This window comes from Protopterus annectens, chromosome 13.part0 (genome assembly GCF_019279795.1).
Source record: "Protopterus annectens isolate FY-2018-M chromosome 13.part0, PAN1.0, whole genome shotgun sequence".
Lineage (NCBI taxonomy): Eukaryota > Metazoa > Chordata > Ceratodontiformes > Protopteridae > Protopterus > Protopterus annectens.
In genome coordinates, this window is record NC_056747.1 from 766,111,201 (window position 1) to 766,138,898 (window position 27,698).

General features: G+C 40.3%; 1 protein-coding gene across 4 annotated transcripts in view; it reads left to right on the top strand.

Moving 5' to 3' along the window:
• The window catches only part of EFCAB5 (EF-hand calcium binding domain 5), a 1,692,224-nt gene that overhangs the window by 1,251,622 nt on the left and 412,904 nt on the right, over nt 1-27,698 (top strand). For all 4 annotated transcript variants that reach the window (XM_044054470.1, XM_044054473.1, XM_044054471.1 and 1 more), the window contains one exon: nt 8,265-8,551. In XM_044054470.1, coding sequence (XP_043910405.1) covers nt 8,265-8,551 — 287 coding nt within the window. The remainder of the gene's footprint in view (nt 1-8,264; nt 8,552-27,698) is intronic.

The window sequence follows — 27,698 nt, forward strand, 5'->3', positions numbered from 1 at the left end:
TATGGGGAGCCCAAGATGGGGAGAAACAGCAGGGAGCACTTGAGGATATGTATGTCTATGTGTGTGTTTCGGGGCTGGGGCTGAAACAGTAAGCAATATCTAGGGTGCCATTTTACCAAAGTCCAGCCCTGTACACAGTTGTTGTAATGTATCATTGTTGCAACTAAATGCCAGTAACTGTGAATGTCTCTTTGTGAGATGGGCCAACATAGTGTGGTAAACAGGTCTGTTGTAAAGTAAGAGCATTGTAGCTACAGGTAAGTCTGTGTGTACTAATCCTAAAAGTTTGCAGTATGAAATAAAAGGTTGCTTAGGAGGGGTGGCAGTGGCAGGGTGATACTTAGACTGAAAGTGCCTAGGGAGCCCCCAGCCTGACATTTGCTGGGGGCTCCCAAAATGCTAACACCGGCCCTGCACACACACACACACACACACAAACATATCTTCCAGTGCTCACCTCTGTTTGCCTCCCATCCCAGGTTCCCCACATCATGCACATTACTTTTTTCTTCCTTTTCTCATATTTTGCTTTACTCTTCAGAAGCAGCAGAAAAGAGAAGGAAGACAGTGGGAAAATGAGAAAAGATGAATTAATGAAATTAAGCCACAAGGGAGGAAGAGGATATATGAGGGTATGATCAAAATAAGCTCTTAAATAAATAAGTGGCAAATAAGGAAACAGAAGGTATAGAGAGAAATAAAGGGAAAAGGGGGAACATATGTAAATAGCTTTTGAACATTGCATGTTAAAATGTGAACAATTAAAATGGGTGCATAAAAATGATGACAGTCTGAAAAGGGAGAGTTTTATTTTCAGATGAGAGAGTTAAAAAGGGAAAACATAGGCCATCAACCGGCAAGTGAATATTCATTAAAGATAAACACACCTCCAGACTGGTTAAACAGTATGATTCCCTGGAGACACTTCAGGTGCAACTAACTGTTGTTGGTAGGACACCTATTCAGGTCATTGCCAGTTACAGGAACCCTCCATAAGTTAAGACACCCACTCTGCCTACTTGGAACTACTGGAATCCATCAAGACATATCTGAACACCATGTTTCTGGGTGATTTTAATTACCCATCCATTGACTGGGTAAACTAGTCTTGCTCAAACCCACTTGCCCAAAGGTTCCTCAAGTTCATTAACTCCCAACACCCTGGTTGATACCCCAACTAGGGGTGCCAATATCTCGGATCTGGTGCTTACCAGTATGGTGGATCGCTGTAGCACCCCCACTTTGAGGCCTTGCATTGTCAAATCTGACCACATATCAGTGTCATTTGAAGTAAATTTCACACCGAAGGCCCCCACCCCCCCAAGCAGCAACTAAACAAAAAAAAAACTTCTCCAAAGAAGATTATATCCTTGTAAGGGATGGTAGAAATAACTTCACTGCACCTCCCCCCTCACATCTAACTAGCAACTATGCCAAGTCCTTCACCAATGCTTTTACAAACACCTGTATAAATGCATTGATGCGGCCATACCTGATAGGACCAAAACACCCTCTTCAAGGAAGAGCAAACCTTGCCTGTTGGACAGCTGCCATTAACAGGCTTTATAATAATAAGAACAAACTGTTGTGCAAAATTAAGGAGGAGTGTATCCTAAACTGGAAACACTCCCTCCTCAATTTAAGCAAGCAAAGAAGACTTCTTGAGAAGTCCTCCAAATGAAACTATGAATCCAAATTTGTGTCCTCAACTAAGGACAACCATAAGGCATTCTTTAGTTACATCTGTATCCTAAAAGATAAGACTCAGATTTGCGCCGAACTGGTAGTTAAGGATACCATGTACACTGAGCCTGTAGACATAGCAAACCTGTTAGCTGACAGGTTCTGTGAAAACTTCACTCCCATGTCCCCATCACACATACCCCATGACATTCCTTCCACCTGTTCCCCACCTTGCATCTCTAGAGAGCAGATCATAAATGCCATCTCTGAAGCCAAACAAACACAGCATCTATAGAACCTGATAACATCCCAAACTACCTCCTACATGGGCTCCATCAAGAATTAGCAGCAACATTGGGTAATCTTTTCTTTGAGACAGTCAGCAGAGCCCTGAATGAGGGGAAAACTGTGCATACAGCCTACCTGGTCTTGGCCAAGGTTTTTGACACTATTCCCCACTGAGGCATTATTGACAGACTCACCCAGTTAGGTATCAACCCTTGTATCATTAGGTGGGACGCTAACTGGTTCACAGATAATGCCCATACAGTCAAAATAAGGGAATCCACCTCCAGCAACAGACCCATAACCAGTGGTGTTCCACAGAGATCACTCCTGGGACCACTGCTGTTCAGAATCTATTTCTTCAAAGTACAAGCAAAAACTAAACGTCTGTGGCTGACAAGGTTTGTTGACGAATGCAACCTGGGAGCAGTCGTCCCCAAATGATGTCAGCATCCTACAAGAGGGTGTTATGCAAACAAATGATTGATGCCAAAGTCATGGCCTTAAATGCAATGCAAAAAATGTATCATCATCCCATTTAGTAAGAGCAATGTTCTTGCTAAATACCACATCAGTAGAAGCACCCTAAGCATGCACTCGGTGATCAGAGACCCGGGCAGTCAGGTTCACAGCAACCTTGCCTTTGATCATCATGCCACCACAGTGCTCATCTCATAAGTAAGGGCATTGCCTCCACAAAAAAAAGAAGTTATAACCTCCCTGTACGCTTCCCTCATCAGGCCAATAATTGAGTACCACATCCCTTTTGGTATGTACCTTTCCAGGCACCTGCAGCAATTGGAGAAACCACAAAAGTTCCTCACAAGGAGAATTCAAGGTATTCAGCATCTGTCTTATGTGGATTGGCTGAAATCACTGTCACTTTACTCCATTTCATACAGACTACTCGGAGGCGATCTCTGCCTTGCATATAAGGCAGTCTCTGACTGTGCTTTACTGGAAATGCTGCATATCAGTAAGTCCAGTGGCTCATGGGTTACTCACTCTAAAGACCTTAGCCTGGTATGTGGCATTAATAGACCTGCTAAAGGGACAGGTTTGTCTCCCAGAAGTTACCGCCACCTGTGGAACAGACTCACAATTCATATCAAACAGAGCACCTCTTTGGCCCTCTTCAAGCACAGTCTGGACAGTTGGATGGGTAACCATAAATTCACCCCGGGGGTTCCACCTGTCTCTCTCATGGACAGGGGAATAGGTGCTGATCGTGGAAACAAGGGCAGAACTTGGCTAGGCTTGTAAGGGCCGTAGAGTCATTAGCCTAGTAACTTCCTATGATCCTATAATACATACTGAAGGTGCTGATCATCAAGTAAATAATTAATTGTTAAGAAATGAAGGAGAGGTTGTAATGCCAGTATTGGGCTGATCCCTCTGAAATAGAAATATATAGTAGTTAGGCAGAAAGGAGTCATGGAGTCAGCCAAAGGTGAAACCAATATATACAGTATGTGTTCCATGCATGCTTATTGCACATAATGTAATGGTTTGCTGCCATGCAGTAAAATGTGTAGTGGTTCTGTTAAAAAAATCTACTTGTTTGATCTGTATTATACCTAAACCGATTCTTAATCCATCTAATAAACTCATTCTGAGTGTCCATTCTGCATTTAGTACCCCACAATACTCCTTGATTAATACAAGCCTGAGAAAATTGTAATTTGTTAATGTACAATTCTAGATCTACTTTTCTTTCTAACATACGTCTTTCATTTTTTTATAATGTTGTATAGTATTTTTCCTGTATCTTGCAGGTTTGTTCTGCTGTTGCAATATTGGGTAACCAAGAAGATGAAGGCGTTAACTGCTAAACTTTTCAGCCCCATATTGACAAAAAATATATGGGATTTATTTCAATGCCCATAAATTTTGATTTCATTTTCTTTTTTAATACCAGAAAACATCTTATTTCATTATATCTAGGGCTAATCTTTGTTCCAGAATTATTCAGACGAAGGCTGAAATCTTGGCTTTGATATAGAGACAAAAGCACAAAATCTGTCCAAGCTTGTCATTCTGTCATTTTTATACTTTTTTAAAAACTGTATCCACATTAGTTGCCATCAACATCCTTATTACATAGACCAGTGGTGTGGCATAGATGTATAAAATCCTAACTGTGAGACAGATGAGCTAGGTTTAATTAGCTCAAGCATCTGATGCACTGCCAGGGAGGGATGGGTGTTTGCCTAGGAGTTTTCTGTGGGGAGGCATGGTCCATAGAGGGGAGTAGCTGTTGGATGTAGCAGGTAAAAGTGGAAGAAGAGGGAACCAAGGGCTAGGTCATTAATGCAAAAAAAATCTCCTGGTGGAAGCAGTCAGTGACATGATACCTCTGTACACCCTTAGATTCCATACTGGCCTTACAAGGGCCGTAGAAGAGACTGGTAGACCCGGTGATGGACAGAGACACTGGGTAAGCCAGAAAGAATGAAGCAAAAGGGGAACTAAAAAAAAGTCTTAGTAAATTTTTGGGCCATAAATTGCATTAGCCTTTTACTAAATTTCCTATTTGTTCTTGTATAACTTCCTTATCTATCCCATCATGTAGTGTCTTATATCATTAGTTTTCAAATTCAGCATAACATCTTCACTTTCCACACATTCCATATTTTTAGATTCCTCTGTTCCTGTATTACCATGTTACTTTGGGAGGGTCATTTTATCAGTAAATCTTAACATTTTGTGTACTTACCAACAAAATGGCATTGTTCTGGACAACCTATTTCCAGGATGGGTGACTTTGTGTTGATAGCTCACACTCATCCACTCTCTCCAGGATCTTTGAGAACATGAACAGCTGTTCAGACTTGAGTCATATGAGCCATAGTCCGTTCTTTTTCCCATCTTCACCATGGAACCATGTCTACGAGAGACGAAACTTGGCCATATTGTTGTATTTCTGTTTGTTTATTACATGTAACACAACAAGCATCACCGCAGCCCCCATAAAAGGTACAGTTGGTGTGCATATGGTAAGTGTGACTAGTTGGCAAACTAGAAGTATTGCCTATAGTGAGAGGGAAAGGTAATAGAATAGGAACAGACCAAGAATTTATTTGGGCTGCAGGATAGAGCTTGCCTTCCCTATCAAGGAGTGATATCAGAGTATAGGCAAAGAGAAAGAAACGGAGATCCCAAGTGAAAGATCAGCACTGGTAGAGTTTTTAGTAGAATCTAGAACAGAAGCTGTTGTTAAAAAAATTAATAATTAGTAGAGCATACAAAATATTGTATAACTATTAGAATCAGTCAGAGGAGTTTAGAAAGGATTGGGAAGTGATTGGATAAGCAATTCACAAAGAAACAGTAGGAGGGATGTATGTATATCTCCTACATATGCAACAAAGTCTAGAAGATTTAGGATCTTTGCTTAGAAGTTTTTACATAGGCATTTTTATACCGCAAGAAGACTCCAAATAGCTTTTCCTCAGGCAGACAGTAAATGTTGGAGGTGTGATAGGGAAGAAAGAGGTAACTGGGAACATATTTTCTGGGAGTGTAATGAATTGGCAGACTTTAAAGATTCCCTGCAGACTGCTCTGTCAGAGATACTGGGTGAGCGAATTAATGTGACTAAGGAAATTTTTTTTGAGCTGTGATATAGAATTGGAATCGCCTTCAATTGCAAGGCCTTGTTGAGGGTAATTATGGCGGCTGCCAAAAAAAACAATTACTAGAAAATGGAAATCGGAGTCTAAACCAACTTTACTAGAAGTAGGGAATATAGTAACAAGGATAAAACAACTGGAATTGGGATCTTTAGAAAAGGGTAGGAGCAAATTACATAGGAGAAATGGGAATTGTGGGAACAATACATGCAGAGGGGGAACAAGGTTTAAAAGAAGGTAGGATTATTTGAGCTATGCAGTGTTTGACTGACAATACCTAGATAGATCATAAATGATATGTAATGTTTTCAACTGCAATTATGTCAGTATGGTTTGTGATGTATAATGCTTGCAACTAAAATTATATCAGTATGGTTTGTTTTCATTTATATAAATGTATGATTGCCTGTGTCATGCGTGATGATGTGATAAAGATGTTTCTTGTTTAAAAAAAAGGAAATATTGCCTATAGTACTGTGTTTCTGCTTGTGTTGAATGCACAAGTAATTATATTCCTATAAACCAATAAAGCTGCAGTTAGTGTAGTTACTACAAACAGGACTGACTTAGATAAGAGAAATATTGAGTAAAATAGAGTATTCTATTTACTTTCAAATCAAACATATGGTGAAGGTTACCCCACCAGATCCACATCAGTGATGTGACTGCCTAGATAACATATGTATTGACAGACTGGACAGAGGATTGTATTGCAGTTACTGTCAAATTACACACAATCCAGCATGGTCATCCTCACCATAATTGACAAAGCAGGCCTGTCCACAGTAAACAGAACTGACTGGCTAAGAGCAATTAGTTTTATACTCCATACATCTCAGCAGGCTCTCCACCACCACAACTGACAGTGGGAATAGGTACAGTAAATACTAAAACTGGCCTTTTCAGACAAATAATACCCACACTGATATATTTCAGTGCATCTCAAACATGCAACCAGCAAAGCCCACCCCACTACCAACAAATGGGAGCTAGAGTGGGTACAGTAAACATGGCAGACGGGGCATTTGAAAGAAACATAGGGCACCATAATGTATTTTGAATGTGTAGAAACATGCACGCTCCTCAGAAGATTAATATTCCAGAAGTCACACTAGGAGTCTGTATGGTAGGACTATAAAAATGGATGCCCATTTGGTTTCACTGTGCTGACTGTAAGCAGTCATGACCACTTAATGAAAGCCTGTAAACTGTCACACTGATCTTTTTTAAAGTATATACCAGTTGGAGCTCCCTACAAGTTGGCAGCCAGTCGTCCTGTCTGCCCACCCTTCTAAACCTTTGTATTGCATTATGGAAAGAGTGATATTGCCTCCTTTTGAACCCATGCCTTCCTGTGACATGTTTCTTATCTCTCAAAGTTCTGTTAGACTCTTTCTCATGGCTGTTACCTTATCCAAAGACTCTCCTTCATAGATTTTCATAAGGATCGGGTCACATTTCATGCTAATCAATGCAGTTCCTGCCTGAAGTGGTCTTTAGACTTTACTTTGAAACAGTCTGTACACCTTCCTATATATTTCCTACAAAAGACCAACCCTGAGGTGCTGTGTTGAATAAGCTAGATGTTTAAAAAGTACACAGGCACTACCTGTCTAGAACAGCTGTGATTAGAAAGACCAAGCAGGTATCTGTCACCTTTGCCAAGGATGAGTAGGTGAGTGGGTCTCAGTGTAGACAATATCTACTTGGATTTGAAATTTTATTCATCAGTAGTTAAGTTCTTGCTAACAATCCCATTCTTGGGCCTATTAGGCCTCACTAGAGGCGCTGCTGACTCCACTGCATGCTACTGAGGCTTGCCTGAGTAGGATATCCACGTTGCATCATTCTGTTATGGGGTTCATACAGTCACAGAACATTACAGCCTGGATGTAGTATCCAGTGCATGAGTAGGAATCAAGAGAGCAGTCCTAAATTGGCTTCTTGTCTAGGGGCTTCTAGGCCCAGACCTTCCAACTTGAACTGATCCTGGTATTCATTCACTTTTTGCATCTTGGACTACAGCTTTAACTTCCCTCACAAAGATAGGTTGTTACATATTGTAGCATAGCTCAAGATCTTCTAGGGGTGTTCAGTCTGCAGTGTGGGACTTCTGCCCTCTGACCCCTCACCTTCATCATTCTGTAGTACTTCCCAGAGGGGTGATGTCTTTTAGTTTCTGACCAGTTCCATCCTTTTGGACTAGAAAAGAAGTGGGGGGAAAATGGCACATTCCTTCCTTTTATTGATGCCTTTCCTTCAATATGTCAATATTTCGATGATGAGGAGGAGGAGGAGGAGGAGGAGGGAGGAATGTCCTTCCAGCTAGCAACAGCTTTGAAATATAATGTAAACATGATTATAAGTAGTAGCATGTTGAGTTCACTGTATGTTGGACTGCTGGCTGAACATCACTGGAAGATCTGGTATTACAATAAGTTATGTAACAACTTCTACATCCTGCAGCCATCATAAGTTCTATATGTAGCTGTTCATCAGGTTTTCTCTATGATACTTGGAACAAACCTTTATTAACAATAAACAAAATATTCTTTAATTTTCCTGATTATTGTACAGTGTGGAATCTGGCCATATGACAAAGCATTTAAACAATGAATTGTCTGGGTTTAATGAGTTACAAATATCTTTCTTATTACATTTCAGCAAGGCTTATAAGGTCTGCCTACAAGCGTCAGAAAGGTGACACTCGAATGTCAAAGAAAGAATTCCGAGCTTATGTGGACGCTGTTATTGCAGAACTCCCTGGTGAAAAAGAAGAAGTGTTTATGAGTGTTGTAGCTTTCTTGACAAGCAGTGTGGCACGATCACTTGCTGAGCAGGCAAGAGGCAATGCTAGGAGAAAATGGCTATATCAAATCCAGCAAGCAGCTGAGACTAGTGGGGCAAACATGGAGCCTGTGTATAAGACCATCTTCCAAGTTCTTTACAAGGTACTCATACCCAGATACAGTCTATTATACATCTTGATTACAAAACTCTGTGGGTTATGATAAAAAAAGAATATAATATACTATGCAACTCGTGGATATATTTTTAAAAGTTTTGTATTGAAATTTTCTTATGCTGTGATATACTTTAGGGCTTTCATAGCAATGAAATTTCAATAAAACATGCTGGACAGAACACTATGATGCATTTAAAGACTTCCTCTGAGTCATTGCTTTGTGTGAAACAACCCTTGCCATATGTTCAGATTCTAGTACATTCACCTACTCCCTCTAATCTTCTGATATGATAGCGAAAACTGATCTGCGTATTGTACTACCACCACCTGTTTCTGCCAGAATCTGACCGTGTACATGTGCTACAAGTGGGGTGCTGGGGTTGGAGTGAGCTGGTCTGTGATGTAGGATTGTGAACAATGTATGGGGACACTGCTGGTTTAAGCCAGCATGTTTTTTGGTAGGTATGTAGCTTGGTGTGTGCTGATAGTGATCTAACATGTTCCATTAATTTGATATTAATCTGGTATACAGTACTACTGTGGACCTGTGTTGGTCACAAACCTTGCGTTAAAACTAATAAAGTACTAGTTCTGTCTTTTACCATTACATTGTGCGGCATTAAGTACTCTATCCAGCACCATATCACAATGTGCAAGGCTGGAAATTGTGATTTCCAGGTGTCAGAAAATAATATGATTCAAGCAAGAAAACCGCAAAATGTAAACTTGTAATAATACTAAAGCATTTTAGCTTGGGGATTTCCTCCCTGCACCCTTGACATGGGAGCCATATCCCCTATGCTTTGATACTTATATTTGTTCCTTGATGTAGGGAAATATACCAAGGTGTCGCAACATTGAACTTAGCATATAGTCTTCCACACTCACTCTTATAGTTCTGCTGTTCAGAGGATGACTATTACGGACTATAGATGGTACCCACTCTAACTTGGTGTGCTAATGTAGCTATGTATGAGACATCATTCTGCCAGTGAGTGTTCCTTGTACCAGTAATTCAGTGTGCAAGATGCTAAACTGACAGCATTTGCATCATCACTGATTAACTGTGTTTTACTCTTTAAGAGTTGACATTTGGTGAGCCTCTCATGGTAATATCAGTAGTTTGCATTAACCCACAAGCTAAAAGTGATTTTCTTTTATTTATTTTGTCTGTTTTTTACAAGACTACTCTGCACCAGTGCTGCTTCATCTTTGCATTTCTTTTTTCACTTGTTTTATATTTAGCATAGATAGTCTAAAAGAGTCTGTACAGGAAAAATCTTTATATTTGGGTATTTCATCCTTAAGTGGAGTGTTTTGCCTTCTACATCTGGTTTTGTCAACATACTAAGTCTCCTTTAGTGCTGCTGTCCCTCAAAGGTTCTTCTGCAGTGGACAAACTGTCTCTGGCATTTGATCTAACTGGTCTATTATATGTTAATGTAATAACTGCAAAACCACATTGGAATACTTTGTGCAGCACAGCCCACATGTTTTAGGATAAAATTTGGCCAATTCAAGGGTGTTGGTTAAAGATTTGTGGTATAAGTGGTTAAGTATGTGTTGTATCAAAAACAACATTTTTTTTTTTTTTTTTTACTTAGAGTAGACAAGTGGGTATAGCTTTCTCACACTTAGGGCAACAAATAAAAAGTAGTTAGAATAATAAGAAAAATAACATTTTATTGAAATGAGGAAAATAAATTGCTTGAAGAATCCAGAAAACAAACAAAGCAGGGTACTGGGCAAGGGTCCAGCTCCAAGTACAACACAGTGAATCCAAAAAATAAATTACCACGGTACCGAATCACATGGCCATGGATTGAAACTTTTAAAAAACAAAATGAAGCAGAGTAAGCACTTTATGGATTAACCAATCGCTTCTTCAGACCTCTTCACTAAATATCAATTAACAATTTAAACAATTAAACGCCATATCATCTAGTCAACCAATGGAATCCGCAGTGGTGCAGCGGTTAGCATTGTCGCCTCACAGCAAGAGGTTCTCTCATTTGATTCTTGGCTGGAGCGCCTTCTGTGTGGAGTCTGCATGTCCTCCCCGCGGTCGAGTGACGTTAAAGACATGCAAGTAGGTGTGAGTGTGAATGGGCGTGCCTTCGTTGAAGGTTAAGCGTCGGGCTGGCAACTCGGCACCGTAAAAATCCACTGCCAATCATGAGCGGACCGGAGGTCCGCTGTGGCGACCCCTAACCAGGAAAAGCCAAAAGTCATAATAATCATCTAGTCAACCAATAGCACACTTTTTTTACATTTATATGCATGTGCCCACATCTGGAAATGCTTCTTAAAGTTACATACACACTCTCTGTTCTACATCCTCCCTCTTTGAGAAATAGATCATCTACCAAATGATAGTATTCAGTGACATGCAGTTACACAGAAGTGATCTTTTAACATGCAGTTATACAGAACTAATTCTTTGACATGCAATCATACAAAATTAGACACATGTAAAACAATCATGTCCAGGTTGCTGTGTATTTTACACTAGGTCTAGAAATACGACCTGACCGTGTAAGCTAAAAGTCAGAATTGGAGCTAGCAACGGGAGCTGTCTTCAAGGATTGTTCAACTTTGGGGATATCTGGGACATCACCAGGAATGGGAATGGATACTGAGGCATGTTCTTCGGTGTGAACATTGTCAGGGTTGCTGACAAGGCGAGCCAAGTAGGTTGGCATGGGGTATATTTCTGAGATTAAGTAAATTCAAGAAAATATCAGTGTTGACACACTTTGACCTCCCTAGTAATTGCTTTGCACTCTGTACTGCACGTTCAGCAAGGGTATTCCGGACTACTAGTCACATGGTTAAAGTCCCACTCTTTTGCAAATTTCTGAAACAATTGCCTGGTATATTGGATACTGTTGCCAGAAATAACTTTGTATGGACTACCGTGGACTGAGAAATGACATTTTATCTTGGTAATAACTGCATTGGATGTTAGGTTAGGTAGCAAATCGATTTCAGTCCAGTTCAAATAAGAGTCTTCCAACACTAAGTAATGCTGATTGCTCCATTCAAATATGTCAGTGGCTACTGATGACCAAGGTAGTTCAGGAATCTGACTTAGCTGAAGTGTCTCTTTTTGAAAATGCAGTTTAGTACTGTTGCATACTGAACAAGATGAAAGCACTTTATCAATGTCTTTTGATAGAGAAGGCCAAAATATTAGTCCTCTCACCCTTCTTTTGGTAGAATCGGAACCTGGGTGGCCACAATGCAAAATCTGAATGTATTCATGTTGCAAGGAAGTAGGAACAATATTTTTGCACCTTTGAAAATGATACTATCATCCATCAGCATCTCATCTCTGTATGAAAAATAAGGTTGCACTTCCAGCGGTACATAAGATTGCTTTGATGGCCATCCAGCACTGATGAAGTGGTTGTGCTTCTGCAAAATTGGATCAGTCTTTATATGATCTCTTAGCTCATTAAGTCTCGTGGTAGAAAAATTACACACTTCCAGGACATCAAAGTTAAACTTCTCTGCATCAAGCTGTTCCATGGTATTTCTGGATGATTTGGGTAAGATATCAACCAGATAAAGAAGTTTGCCTTTTATGTAGACCATTTTGAAATTTTACTTTTGTAATCTTAGCATCATTCTTTGTAGTCTTGCTGGAGTGGTATGCATAGTCTTCTTTAAAATAGTGACTAGAAGTTGATGATCAGTTTTGATTTGGTTATGGAGCTTTGAACATGCGAACACAATTGCCAAAAGTTCCTTCTCAAGTTGAGGATACTGCATGTCAGTTTGGGTAAGAGTTCTATATGCATATGCAACAACTCTGCCCTCTTGAAGAATAACTTCACCAAGACTAAACTTTGAAGCATTACAGGAAAGAACTACTGTCTTGTGGACATCATATTATCTCAGTGTAGGTGGGATGGCAATTTGCTGTTTGAGGTTATCAAATGCTCTCTAGTGTTCTAACCTTGACCAGACAACATTTTTGCATGTCGGCTGTCTTAAAGACGCTGATAACTCACTAAATTCAGGGATGAATTTTCCCAAATAGTTAATCATACTAAGGAAAACCACATTGTGGTGGTGCTGCGCTAGCATTGTCGCCTCACAGTAAGACGTTGTCCCGTTCAATTCTCAGCTAGAGCGTCTTCTGTGTGGAGGCATACATGGAATGGGGCGTGCCGTCGTTGAAGGTTGTGTGTCAGGGCTGGTAAACTGGTATGTAAAAATCCACTACCAAACATTAGTGGACCGGAGTTCCGCTGTGGCGACCCCTAACCGGGAAAAGCCGAAAGACACAAAGTTAATCATACTAAGGAAACACTGTAGGGCTTGGACATTGTCTGGAGCTGGCATCTCAAGAATGGCTGCTTGTTTAGAAGGGTTTGGTTGTAGGTCTGTACTGGTAAGTAAATGACCTATATAAGTCACTTCTGGTAGTCTGAATTTGGATTTCAGAGGATTGAGTTTCAAGTTTACTTCACGTGCTCTGTCCAGAACTTTCTTGAAGTTTCTGTTATGCTCTACTTCACCATTGCCTCCAACCAGTAAATCATCAACTATTATAGCACACGGATAGCTGAAAAAATTTGCTCCATTGCACATTGAAAGGCTTCACTGGCAGAATTTATCCCAAAAGGCATCCTGGGGAATGTGTATCTACCAAATGTTGTGCTTAACATAGTCAGTGGTGAAGATGTGCGATCAAGCATTACTTGCCAAAATGAACTCTCTGCATCTAAGACAAAAAAAAACATTGGCATTTGACAGAAAAACAGTGGCATTTGGCATGAGGGTGGCAACCTCCTTGACTGTACACATAGGATGATGAGGTCTCTTTAATGTCTTGTGTAAGTCTAGTAGCCACAGGAAATGCTGTAAATAATACAAATGCCAAAACTCCACAACAGTGCAGAAAAGAAAGCCAGTAAAGGTCCGGGTACCTTTTTGGCTGGGCTTGTATACGCCCTTGGGCCAATAGCCCAGTACTTACCTATGAACCTATACAGCTGTAGGCAAAGACAAAGCCAGCTAAACCAATATGGTATAAAGTTTAATACCAAATATCCACACCAAATAAGCGCTTTCGTTTCACCCAAGGAAACTTCATCAGAATGGTGTATTGTCACAAACAAACTGTTAACAAAACCTGAATGTGAGTGATTGTAAGTTAATTACACACCTGTGAATTCAAGTGGGAGATCCCTGCTTGGGGAACTCACTAGACTTATTTCTTTGTTTTCTCAACCAGATTGCACTGAAGGAGACTTGGATTCCAGCATTCCCTGTTACCAGCCAGGACAAAGACACTGTGAACCACTTCCTGTGGGGAATGGGGGAAGTACAGCTAGTACTATGGTGCTTTGGAACATGGAACTAACTGAAACTTTTGCAGGCTGTTTGCAGCTTGAAAAAATGGCTTCTTTTAGTAAATATGACAACTTGGACATTGAGTGGCTAAAGACTACCAACTTTATTTCCAGCAACAACGGGCATTCTAATGGCAATACAGGGGCAGTTTCATACCAAGGTATGATAAATGAGTTAAAAGACTGTCTTACTAAATACAAGTCACTTACTTTGGACAATTGGTATTTAGGTGAATGTGTTTTAAATAATCAAGTTCCAAGGGGCTTGCGTTTGAGCAAGTTCCCTAACAATGTAATAGCAGGTTCTGTTTTATTTAATGAAATTGTAAAAATTTTAAATGAATGTGAGTTGGCTATTATGCGTTTGTTAATTAATGACAATGAGAAACATTTAGAAAATTTACACCATAAAATACTGGATTTAAATGCATAGATTCAAAAAAATTTACTTTTTACTGTGAATGAATACAATAGTAAATATGTAAATACTTTTTGTGAGGTGGAAACAATTGTGTTTAAAAATAAGAAAAGGAAGGAATCTAAACTATTAAGAGATGAGAAAGAATATGCCGAAAACAGAGCATACACTATGTTCTTACCTAAAAAGAACACTTATTCAAGTGAGTTAAATACTGTGCAAGGCACTACCAGGGTTGATGCAGGGGTTGTTGAAGGCACTGAGGGACAGGCTGGTATCCCTTTAGAGAGATCTCCTTTGAGGAGATCCCCCAGAATTCAGAATTTAGAAACATGTCCTTTCTATGCATAGGCAACACGCAATTGGCAGCCACACTGGAAACGCAAAGGGAATGGGAGCAAGAAGAAATGGAACTAGGTCATACTAGTATGCCTGTTAGTTCAGGTAGTAACACCATTACGAATAGCAATGGTTATGTGTATTCATTTAACAACTTTCATGTTTTAATTATGCTGGTTTAGCTTTGGTAGAGTCTCACTTCAAGTTATTTCAAAAGGGCTTTACCTTTGTCCCTGCTAGAAAACGGAAATTGACTGAGACTTTACTTGATACCAAGCTATTCATTAGGAATTTAAATTTGAAAGAACTTTATAAAGACCATGATATATCACCTCCATTTCAGACCCTGGATACTAACACTGCTGTTTTCAGGAAGAGTATGTTTAACCCATCCCTTCATCCAGTGTAGTTCAATTTTGATGTTTTACTTGAGAATGAGTTGAAACATTTTTTCAAATCTAAAAGATGGTTATGTGACAACTTAAGTCAGGAAGAAAGGAATGTTTTATATATGTTAAGTCACAACAAGTAGCTAAAGATTATGAAGCCAGACAAAGGGGATGGGGTGGTGTTAATGATGTTTTAGAGCTATATGGGGAAAATGTTAGCTATCTTAACCGAAGAAGGTAGATATTGTCAGGTCTCTAGGAATGAGATCGAAATAGCGTACAAAAAGATAGATATTATTTTGGAAGATAATCTCTTGCAAGTTATGAGTGATACACAATTTTACAATTTCCTACGAGTAAAAAGACCGGTTATCCCAAGAATCTTTGGAATCCCCAAGGTCCATAAGAACTTACAGAATCCCCCACTGAGGCCAATTGTAGCATCAGCTTGCTCAAAAACACAACCCTTGGCCATGTTTATTGACTCTAAGCTAAAGCTATTTTATGGATTACACCAACACATCTTAATAGAGCCTTGAGATTTCCTGGCTAAGTTAGGGCAGGTTGCCTTTGATGCCAGCTATTTTTTCATAACCATAGACATTAAAGATCTTTTCTCAGTTATACCCCTCCAAACAGGTTTAACCTGCTTTGAAGAAGTTTTGACTGAGTTGGATTTTTTGAATGCCAACAACTTTAGGCTAATTTTGGAAAACATGGAACTTATTTTGGACAACTATTTTCAGGGTGAATATTGTAAACAACTGGATGGGGTAGCAATGGGCGCAGCATGCGTCCCACTTTTTGCTAACTTGGTACTCCTTTATTGGGAGACACATTTTGTGTTTACCAGTGATTTTTTCAAAAATATTCATACCTATTACTGTTATTTGGATGATATTTTTGTGTTGTGGGATGATACATCTGAGTCGACAACAATTTTTATGTCATTTTTACACTCCACTACCAGTTTCATGTCCTTTACCAGTTCAGTTGACACCGAGTCTATTGCATACCTAGATGTACTTATTTCTAAAGAGACAGAAAATTAGTGAATGTGTGTCTCAAATACACAGAAAAGAATACTTTTAAAATTCGTACTTACACTTCAAAAGCAACCACCCCCTCCCCAAAAAAAAGAATATTGTGAAGGGTTAAATGGTGAGGGCAGCCCGGATAACGTCTAATGAACAGGATGTGAGTAGAGAATTAGAATTTATTGAGAGCTTATTTTTGGCTCGATACTATCCCAAACTTCTTATTGATAACAACAAGAAGGAAACTGACAGCTGACATTCAGGAGACCTTGGAAATAGGGGTAACATGGTGGTGCTGTGGTAGCGTTGTCGCCTCACTGTAAGACATTGTCCTGTTCGATTCTCAGCTAGAGCGTCTTCTGTGTGGAGACATGCATGAATGGGCGTACCTTCGTTGAAGGTTGTGCATCAGGGCCGGCAACTCGTCACGTAAAAATCTACTGCCAGTCATTAGCGGACCGGAGTTCCGCTGCGGCGACCCCTAACCAGGAAAAGCCGAAAGACACAACAACAACAACAAGATGTTTACCCTTTAGGCAAAGGAACCTCTGGAACCAAGAATATATACTGGGTATAATCAAGATTCCTTGCTAATCAAAGAAATTATTCTTAAGTTCTGGAATATGTTTGCCATGATGCCCAACACTCTCTCAGTTTTTCAATATTCCTTGAAGGTTAGTTATAGGAGAGGTGCCAACCTTAAGAAATTGTTTGAGAATGCATCACGAGTTAATAACTTTACACCGCACAAAAATAAGGGTACTTTCAGATGTGGCAGTTGTGCACAGTATTGGATGGTGGTCAATAACAGTGAGTTATTTTTAACAAGCTTGGATAACTTTATTCCTACTGATGGACACCACAGTTGTGCCTCTAAAAGAATAGTATACATGGCATATTGTACCATCTGTTATGCATTCTATGTAGGCAAGACTGAGAGGTGTCTTAGACAGAGAATATATGAGCACGTATATGGTCTAAACAGGAGCAAAGACACCAGTGCCCTGTACAGACTTCATTTAGTTTGTCCCTCAGCCAAATTTAAATTCTGGGTGATACAGCAAGTTCAGATTCCAGAAAGGGGTGGTGATTGGGAAATCAGGTTGGAATATCAAGAGATGATATGGCAAATGTTTTTTGATGCCTATGTAAATTCAGGTTTAAATAGGTTCATAGGTTGGTACTAGGCTATAAGCCCTAGGGCCTATACAAGCCTAGCCATAACAATTCCCTGGCTATTTCTTCCCACAATATTTACTTCCCTGGACCCCTGTCTAGCAGGGTGACTGACATGATCTCCGGGTTGAATTTCCTATCTTCCAACAAATCATCAAGGTTCTTTTTGAAGAGGGCCAAAGAGGTGCTCTGCTTGACATGTATGGGCAGTCTATTCCAGAGTCTAGGGAGTCTCTGGATCAGGAACCTATCCCTCCAGCATGTTTTGTTCATTGTGATGACAGGGTTTAGATCCTGGAGCGTGTGGCTCTGAGGGATTGGGATTTCTTTAAGTGTAGCTTATCCAACAGCTCTGGGTTTGACATGGCCTTGTATGTTAAGCAGAGATCGCCTCTGAGTAGACGATATGCGACAGAGTATAGCTGGAGTTTCTTTATATGGTCAGCATAGGGCATCTGCTTTAGGCCTGTGATTCTTTTAGTGAGGTATTTCCGCAGGCTTTCCAGTTGTTGCAGATGTCTTGAGAGGTATATACCAAACAGGGCATTGTATTCTATAATGGGTCTAATGTCTAATGAGGGATGAGTACAGTGGGACAATGACCTCCTTTTTTCTGGATGAAAAGCACTTACTGATGAGATGTGCCACATAGGATTTCCTGACTGTTGTGGCAATGTGGTTATCGAAGGCTTAGACCACTGTCCACTTGTGTCCCTAAGTCTGTTATCACACTTTCGGTGTTTAGTGTACTGCCACCTATGTGGTAATTTACGGGTACATGTTTTTTTCCCAAAGGGGATAACTATGCATTTCTTGGCATTGAGATTGAGCCCATGGCTCTGGCACCAAACATCTGTTTCTGTAAGGCCCTTTTGTAGAATATCCACGTCATTTGGGGATTCAATAATGGCTCCCAGTTTGCAGTCATCTGCGAACTTTGTTAGTCAGAGTCCCTTAGTGTTGGCCTGTACTTTCAGGGTAGTAGATGCCAAACAAGAGTGGCCCCAGGACTGAACCCTGAGGTACTCCACTTGTCACTTGTCTGGAGCTGGATTTGGAGTTGGCCACTTTTACAGTGTGGGTTTTGTCAGTAAGCCAGTTGACAACCAATCGAGTGACGTAGGGATTTATGCCCAGCTTAGTAAGTTTATCTATGATTCCAGAGTAGGGGAAAGTGTCGAAGGCCTTGGTGAGGTCCCGATAGGCTGTTCGTTCACAGCTCTGGAGACTGATTTGAAGAAGTCAGTCAGGTTCAGGAGACAAGATCAGCCCTTCACGAACCCAAACTGGGTGGGGTCCAGTGTTTGAAGGTTGCCAATGTCTTTGTTTATAAGTTCCATGATAATACGTTCCATGACCTTGCAGATCAGGCTCATCAGACTGATGGGGCAGTAGTTCCCCGGATCCAAGGTGGATCCCTCCTTGTGAAGTGGGATAACTGTAGCTGTGTGCCACTCAGTGGGCACAAAGCCTGAGGTGAGGCTATGATTAAACATGACACTTAGGTGAGATGCCATTTCATTTTGTAGTTTATGTAGTACACAGCCTGGGATGTCGTCTGGTCCCATGGATGCTGTATTCTTAGCTTTGGAGAGTGCGTTTTTTTACCTGTGTGGCCGTTATTACCAGAATTTGGCAATCTTTCGGTATTGAGATGGGCTCTTGAGGGGGTGAAGTTGGCACTGAATCGATCTGCCAGGATATTGGCAATATCCTTGGGATCAGTATATTTAATGTCATTCTGTTGTAGCTCAGAGCAGATCTGAGCATTGCCATTTAGATTCTTGACATAGCCATAGAATGTCTTGTGGTTGTCTTTGTAATCTTTGGCAATTTCATTTTCGTAACTAGCTTTGGAGGATTTTATGAGGGATCTCGGCTTCTTACTTAAGCTGGTAAGGGAGTTTTTTGCATCCTGGGATTTTCTTCTTTTCTGCAACAGTTTCTTCCTTTTGTTGTAAAGTTTGTTTATGTCAGGGGACCACCAGATTGGCTTCCTTTTTTTGGAGGAGAGCATCTTGGTTCTGGTTTGGATGGCACGATTCGTGCACAAGTGGATGTGCTTGTACAGTGCCTTAGTGTAGGATTCAGCAGTCGAACTTTCAGTTCCCGTCTGCATGGGTGTCATGAAGTTTGTCACTTCTGAATTGAGTAGCATGAAGTTTGCTTTCGAGAAGTTTTTTACGGAGGTTTCCTTACTGGGGGGTGGGGGAGGGATGTGGATGTCAAGGGTTATTAGCTTATGGTCAGACCTGACCAATGAGGGGGTGACCATAGGTGTGGAGCATCGATTTCCCATATTGGTAATGACCAGGTCTGGGATATTGGAGCCCCTGTTGGGAGTATGGATTAGTTGAGTCAGGGCATTGGAATTTATGAATTCCAAGAACCGTTGGGCAAAGGTGTTGGAACACGATTAGTTTTCCCAGTGAATGGCAAGGTAGTTGAAATCACCCAGTAACAGGGTGTTTGGTTGTATCCTAATATTTTCCAGTATGTTTAGAAAGGTGTAGTGAGAATCTTGGGGGCATGGGGGATCTGTAGCAAACTACAATTAGGATTGCAGTCTTACTTAGTGTTAGTTGCACCTGGAGAATTTCAGATGCATTGTGTTGGACAACTAGCCTGGTGGTGTGAATATCCTTGGTAAATATGGACACTCCTCCACCTTTAGTGTTTTGGTCCTGGTTTGGTGGCCAAAAAGTGTGGTAAGAGTTGTAGCGTGGTATTGCAGGGGTACTGTCTGGATCCTTGAACCAGGTCTCAGTTACTGCACAGATATTGATGTTCTCCATTTTTAGGAGTGCCTAAAGAGAGTGCAGTATATTATGCAAGCACATGTCCCAGTTCCAATGTCAGTGATGCTATTTTCTCAGAGTATGCTGCTGTTTTCAACGACAGGTTAGGCAAACTTCCAGTTGAGTACTCCATGAAAGTAGACACAGAGGTTTGTCCAATGGTTAGACCAGCTTTCTATAGTTCCTGCCTTGAAACTGAATGCAAACATTTTATAACATCTTAGTTGTCATGTTTAGAGATTGTATACACTTTTGCAAATAATATTTGTGTATATACATTTTTGTAAATATTTTTACCAAACTGGGTTGTGCATAAATGTGTGTATATGTGTTAAACAAGAGTATACAAGTTTCTGTGATGTTTCTTTAAATTTTCAAACATTGTGTAATTAACTTATAGCCACTCACATTCAGGTTTTGATTATTTTAACAGCTTGTTTGTGACAATACACCATTCTGATGAAGTTTCCGTGGGTGAAAAGAAAGTGCTTATTTTGTGTGGATATTTTGTATTAAACTTTATACCATATTGGTTTGGCTTGGCTTTGTCTTGTGTAAGTCTCTTGGGTCAATGCATATTCTGATTTCATCTGAACTTTTATTGTGAGCAGCTACCATGGAAGACACCCACTCAGTTGGTTCTGTGACTGGACAAATCACACCTTGCTGTACCATTTTGTCTAACTGGACCTTGAATTTGGCCTGCATAACTATTGGAACTCTCCTCGCTGGTCTGATTATTGGACTGACCTCTGGGTCTACTTTCATGGAATACTCAACTGGAAGTTTGCCTAGCCCATCGTTGAAAACATCAGCATACTCAGAGAAAATAGCATCATTGAAGTTGGGTAACTACATAAAATTGCAAGTTGTAACTGATCCCAGCCAAATACCATGAAAGCACTACTGAGGCTTCAGTTTGAATCTGTTCACCTTCATAAGCAACAAGCTTTGCACAATTAGCTCACCAGTTCTCACCCTAGCAAATGTTTCTGCTGACATCACATTACACTTTGAACTAGTGTCTACTTTGAGCTCTGTCGGCTTGCCATTGATAAGGCAGTACAAAGCACTTCATTCTTTGCCAGTAAATCTATTGCATTAACCTTTTCACTGACCACTGGTGCTGCGGTAGCGTTGTCGCCTCACAGTAAGACGTTGTCCTGTTCGATTCTCAGCTAGAGCGTCTTCTGTGTGGAGACATGCATGAATGGGTGTACCTTCGTTGAAGGTTGTGCGTCAGGGCTGGCAACTCGGCACGTAAAAATCCACTGCCAATCATTAGCGGGCCGGAGTTCCACTGTGGTGACCCCTAACCGGGAAAAGCCGAAAGACACAACAACCGACCACTGATACACCATCTACATAGAAAGTAGGGTTGTAGCTTTCCACATGATCAGCTTGCTTTTTTTGAATGACTTTTCATAATAACTGAATGAGGCTTGCTTGATTTACAAAACTTTTGAAAGTGGTTCCATTTTTACAGTTGTGGCATTGCTGACTAAATACTAAGCACTTCTCTCTTTTTGACTCATTATTGGCACTACAATTGCGACAGTTAGCAATAAGACTTGACTTGGGCTTTGCTGACTCACCATTATACTGCACTGAGCATGTCTGTTTTGCTGAGCTAGTCTTAGAACTTGCTAGAAAGTTACGGGTCCTCCCTGGGAATCCCGCAGGGGCTGCAGCTGCCATGTGTTTAGGCCTGCTTCTGCTTGCCATGTGCTGCATTCTGTCTATGCTTGCTCTAGAGGCTGCTGAAGCTATGCTCTTATCACTTGCAAGCATACTTGTATCTGTTTCTTATAACATTTAGGTGTTTCAGATACAGAATAACTGAAATATAGAAAATAATTTTGTCCTAAAATCTCAGGACATTTGCCAGACAGGTGGTAACCCTACATACTTGTGTGTGCCTTTCTGTGAGCTCATGGATTTGACAAATCTCTATAGCTTTGCTCAATGTTAAATCACTGTCAAGAAGCAAAATCTTTCTCACTGTACCATTATTAACACCACACACAAGCCTGTCCTTTATTAACTCATCTTTCAAATCACCAAATCTGCACTTTTAGCCTTATTTCTCAAGTCAGTGATATAAGCTGCAAAAGTTTCACCTGGCTTTTGGTCTCTTGTATAAAATAGGTGCCTCTGTAATGTAACATTTGTCTGGGGGTTGCACATCTTTCTAAATTTACGTTTCAAGCACTCAGGGTCCTCTCTTGATTCAGCCAGTATAATATGGCTGTTTTCCTCTTCTCCTGCATATGTGCATACACAAATGAACATTCTTTCTATGGTCTCTGACCCAGCTAAGTTAAGCAAAATGAATGCCCATGTACATGCATCTTTTTCAGAAAAAGCTGCTTGTATGAAAATGTTGTATTCCTGCTCAAGTGCTCTCCAGTTCTCTGCAATATTATGATCAAACACAAGTGGACTTGGTCCGCGAAATGCCTCTGCCATATCAATAAACAGTAGTAAAGGCGCTGGAAATTGTGTATGAACAGACACACACACACACACACACACACACACACACACACACACACACACACACACACACACATGCCAGAACTTGTAATTATGCCCAATAGACTCTGAAATAATTGTAGTTTATCGAATAAGTCTCAGTAGCACAAAAACACTTTAAAATCACTGTACTTTGTGAAATCGCTCCTTATCAGTTTAAGGAATACTTTGAAATGACTGTACTTTTTGAACAAACTGTACAAAGCAGAAGAAGCACAGAGTTAGAAACACTTTGAAATGAATACAGTTTGCAAATAAACTGTGCACAGCACAAGAACATTTCAAAATGGCTGTACTTTGCGAAATAACTCTATACAGTGCAAGAAACACTTTGAAATGGCGGCACTCTGCGAATAAATGTACACAGCACAAGAAACTTTTTCAAAATGGCCGTACTTTGACTGCACATTTCAAATTAACTGTACTTTGTACACAGCAAATTCTTTGAAATAATTGCACTGTAATAAAGCACACACACTGCAAACACTTTGCACACACTGAGATGCTTCGAACAACTCTAGTTGTGCTTTGAATGGCTTTGGTCAATGCAAAATAATAGTTTATGCCCAAACCACGGTCTTTTACTAAAAAACATGCAGTCGCATTGCTCTTTAAGCTTATTTTGCCCTTTTATTGTACTCATTATGCCCATTTAACCTCTTATCATGCTCATTATACTTTTCTCATGCTCGTTTTACTTTAAAAATGCTCGCTATACAAACCAAGGGTAATTCTGTGCCCCATATGAATATGTCTGATAGTTTTATCAAAAATCGGGATTTCATCAAAAATCAGGATTTCGAACATTTTGTTTAATTAATGCTTTTTATGCCTTTAGTTTAATAATGAGTTGCCTGCTGCTCATTTGATTAATAATGCGTTTTGTGCCTTACTAATGCTTTGTTTCATTTTCTTTGCAAAATAAATCATTTGTGCAAGTTTTGGTTACCTGAAGTTTGTTTCTGGCCCTTTTTAATTGTTTGAGCACTGTTATCATCCAACCTGCTCAGTATACCTTCAGCATCAACTCTGCACCTCGTGGCTTGAAGAAATTGCACTCTCAATCCCGGTTCTGACACCATGTCACTCGTCTGGTCAGGATAAAACCTGATGAGCAGTTGTGGGTTCAGTTCAAGCAGCTTTATTACACACAGACACATCAGGAATGAGGCTTAGTAACTTAAACTTAAATAAACTTACAAACAGACTGACTACCACACTCATACCTGTTCTCTCAAAATGGCATTGCTGCCTATACGTGCTCACTATTTATATGCATGTGCCTACATCTGGAAATTCTAAGTTATATACACATGCTCTGTTCTACAACTCCTGTTCCTTTAAAGCTCAACAATTCCTTGAAAATGCACTGAAATTCATAATTCCTTGAAAATGCACCCCTGATGTAGACTGGTCGATGGTGAAGAAGATTTAGGCTTTTTTGTCTCCTGTAACCAAGGTACAAGGTTTGAGCCTGAGCAAGTTAATTAACTAACCTGCCATCCTAAACTAGGGCATTACACACACACACACACACGGCTTATCTCACCTCTGTCAATGCAGCAGTTGCAGTTCTCAGTTCCATGGCTCATTTATTTCATAGCAGCAGGCTTCTCTCGGCAAGTTGTCCCATATAGTCCCAATGTTTCAATCTGCTGTACTAAAAGCAGGAAAGTTCCCCAATATTCAAATCTGTGATACATGCACAGGGCATTCAGTTTTCAAATCTGTCATACACATGCACGCACACAAGTGTGTCCTTAAAGAAGAATTTTTTTTATTGTGTTTTAATTAAGTGTTGTGGCAGCCCCCCAGCCAGCGGGCCTTAGGCAACTGCCTAGGTCGCCCAGTGCTGGATTCAGCTGTGTACAAATGTGAAATCCTTAATAAAAGTTTTTTGCTGGAGACAAAACTGCAAGTGGGTAGCACACACTTAGCTCCAGATGTATCATTTGGTAGTTCAAAGACTGAATCCTTTATTTTTTTTAATACCTTTATTGAATTAGCACTTAAGATACAGGCAAACATACATTTATATAAAAGAAAACAGACTATGTTAACATGTTCACAGTTACAAACATTATACATCACATTATCAGTCCAACATGACATAAAATAAACTGCTCAGTTCCTGCTTTCCCTTAAACCTCAGCCCTCCTCCAAAACATTATTTTGCATGTATTGTTCCAATTTCCATTTGTTTTTCTATGTAATTTGCTCCTACCTTTTTCTAAAGATCCCACTTTCATTTTTTTTGTCTCTGTTACAATATTCACTACTTCAAAACCAGTTGGTTTAGACTTTGATTTATATTTTCCTGGTATTTTTTTTGTGCTTTACCAGAATTAAACTTATTAATGCTTTATTGTGTCTAGGCAATTCAGATCCTGTATCCCAGCTCAAAAAAGAATTTCCTTAGTTACGCCCATTTGCTCACCCAATAGTTACGCTCATTTGCTCACCCAATATATCTGACATAGTACTCTGTAGGGAATTTTTAAAGTCTGCCAACTCATTATATTCCCAGAACATATTTTCCTGGTTACCTGTTTCTTCCTCATCACACCTCCAACATTTGACATCTATCCGAGGAAAAATACTTTGGAGTCTACTTGGGGTATAAAAGTACCTATGCAAACACTTCCAAGCAAAAACCCTAAATCTCCAAGAGTTGTTGCACATTTGGAAGGAATATCCTCCCATTGTTCCCTTGTGAATTTTTTATCCAGTCTCTGTTCCTAATAATTTTCAACCTCCTCTGATGGATTCCTATAGTTATTGTGCATTATTTTATATGTTGTCCTAAGTATCCCTTTTTTACCAGCAGCTTCTGTTTCAGATTCAACTACAAACTCTACCAGAGCAGGTATTTCGCTTAGGATTTCCCCATCTCTTTGCCTATACTCTGATATCAATCCCTGATAGGGAAGACTTTCTCTAGTCTGCAGTCGAAATGTCTTTTTCGCCTCTTTCCATTCTGTTATCCTTTCCTATCTAGTTATTTGTTCCCAGTACCTTGGCTCCTTTGCCAGTTTTCTCCATTAAATTCCAACCCCCTCCTTTCTGTACCCCCAATTGCAGTCCTTCCTATTGGCAGAATCTCCTTTCTCCGTTGTCGCTTAGCTCTTAAGTTGGTTTCACCTTTTAATGGGATTGGCCAAGAGCAATTTCCACAGGCTTCCTCACACTCTGGATCTGCTCACACAGTGTCAGGGTGACTGATGCACTGTAATTTAGATTAACTGCTACTGGCAGCTTGGATGATTCTGTCTTTATACCTTTTAAGCATTTGTTTCATGAGGATATGCAGCAGGTGTTGGAGGAGGCAAGAAAACCTTCATCTAGAAAATCTTATGTTTAATAGCAAAAGTTTTCTTGCTGGTGCCTAGACGATATCAGAGGGACTGGTATGGTGTCTACGCATCTGGTTTTGAAATACTGCAAGACACTGAATGACAGCTTATCTTATGCATTTATCAAGGTGCATTTTATGGCCATCTCAGCTTGTATGCCCATGGATCCCCTTGTTTTCTTTCTTTGTGGTCAAACAGTTTATGAAAGGAGTGCTGTACTTGAGACGCACTCAAAAGCAGACTTATTCCTTCTTGGGATATCAACTTTTTCCTGACAAAATTGTACCTTATCTCCTTTTGAGCTTGTCTTTCAAGAAGATTTGAGGTTCATCACTTGGAAAACTGTTTTGCTTATTGCTCTGATATTTGCATGGTGAATCTTTGAGCTGCAAGCTCTCACAGTGGGCCAATCTTATTTGATTTTCCACAAGGACAGGGTTGTTTTACACACTAATCCTTCGTTCATGCCAAAAGTTGTTTTTGAATTTAATCTGAATTAAGCCATCAATCTCAGTTTTCTTTCTGGAATCTAAAAACAGAAGAGGATTCTATATACCTTGGGTGTACACATGCGTCTCGGGTAACAACTTGACAGAACTAAGCCCTTCAGGAAAGCTGAACAGCTGTTTATTGCCTATTCTGGGACTAGGAAGGGTCAACCTGTCTGTGGGCAAAAGATTGCTTGTTATTGTCCTCTGATACTGTTTTGTTGCTCCACCATGGTAAAGCTGCTCCAGGTAAGGTTAAGGGACGTTACACCAATGCCTTATCCACTTCAGTGACATATTGGAAAGGAGAGGACTGTAGAAGCATTCTAGAGGCAGTAACTTGGTCCACTGTTTATACCTTTACAAAGCACTACAAACTGGATTATTTCTCAAGTTCCAAGGACCATTCTCCAGGGACTCATGGATCCTTATTCTTCCTTCTCCCAGGTAAGGTAAGCTTTGGGGATCTTACCCATATGTCACTGAGACAAAGAAAATGATAAACACAGTACAGTTACATAAGTTCTACTTACCTGTAACAGCAGATGTTTGAATTTCACATTGCCTCAGTGACCGCATCCACCACCACCCCCTTACTTTGTATACAGTTTGATGGTATTCAACTTTGTTGTATTGTTGGTTAGCTTTGGTTATTTGTGTGCCCAGTAGTCCTCAGCTGCAGCCAGGGATTCCATTATGATGGTTGGATACTACTCCACTTCTTTTGTTCCACATTGCCAACCCCTTGTCTGCCTTCCAAGAAGGAATGAAAAGGGTGGCTGTAGCACTGAGGCAAGTGAGGCTCCAAGTGATAGTGATCATGTTGCTGCAGACTCACTACAAGATAATGACTGCTGGTAGAGTGTTTGTATCATGGGGCTGTCTGCCAGATGTAGTGTCATGGGTGATCACAGTGAGGGAAATGGCACCATCCTTGCAGGGAAAGCAGGGTTACTCTTATGGTACTTTTGACTCCACCCATTGATTCCAGTAACAGGCAGATATGAGGATACCTAATTTCTCACAGCATGTCATTTCAAAGGTTTGAAAGGTCATTAATGCTTCCTTTTCTGTCCAAGAGGGCAAACATGCCAGCCACTGTAGGAAATCTTGCCCTCCCATGTTGTGGAGTCAGTAACCCCAAGCCTGGTACCTGCAAGGGCACTGAAGTTTTTATAGTTCTAAACTGCAGAGTACTTATTCTGTGGGAGTCCTTCTGCACTAAATGGAATCTGTT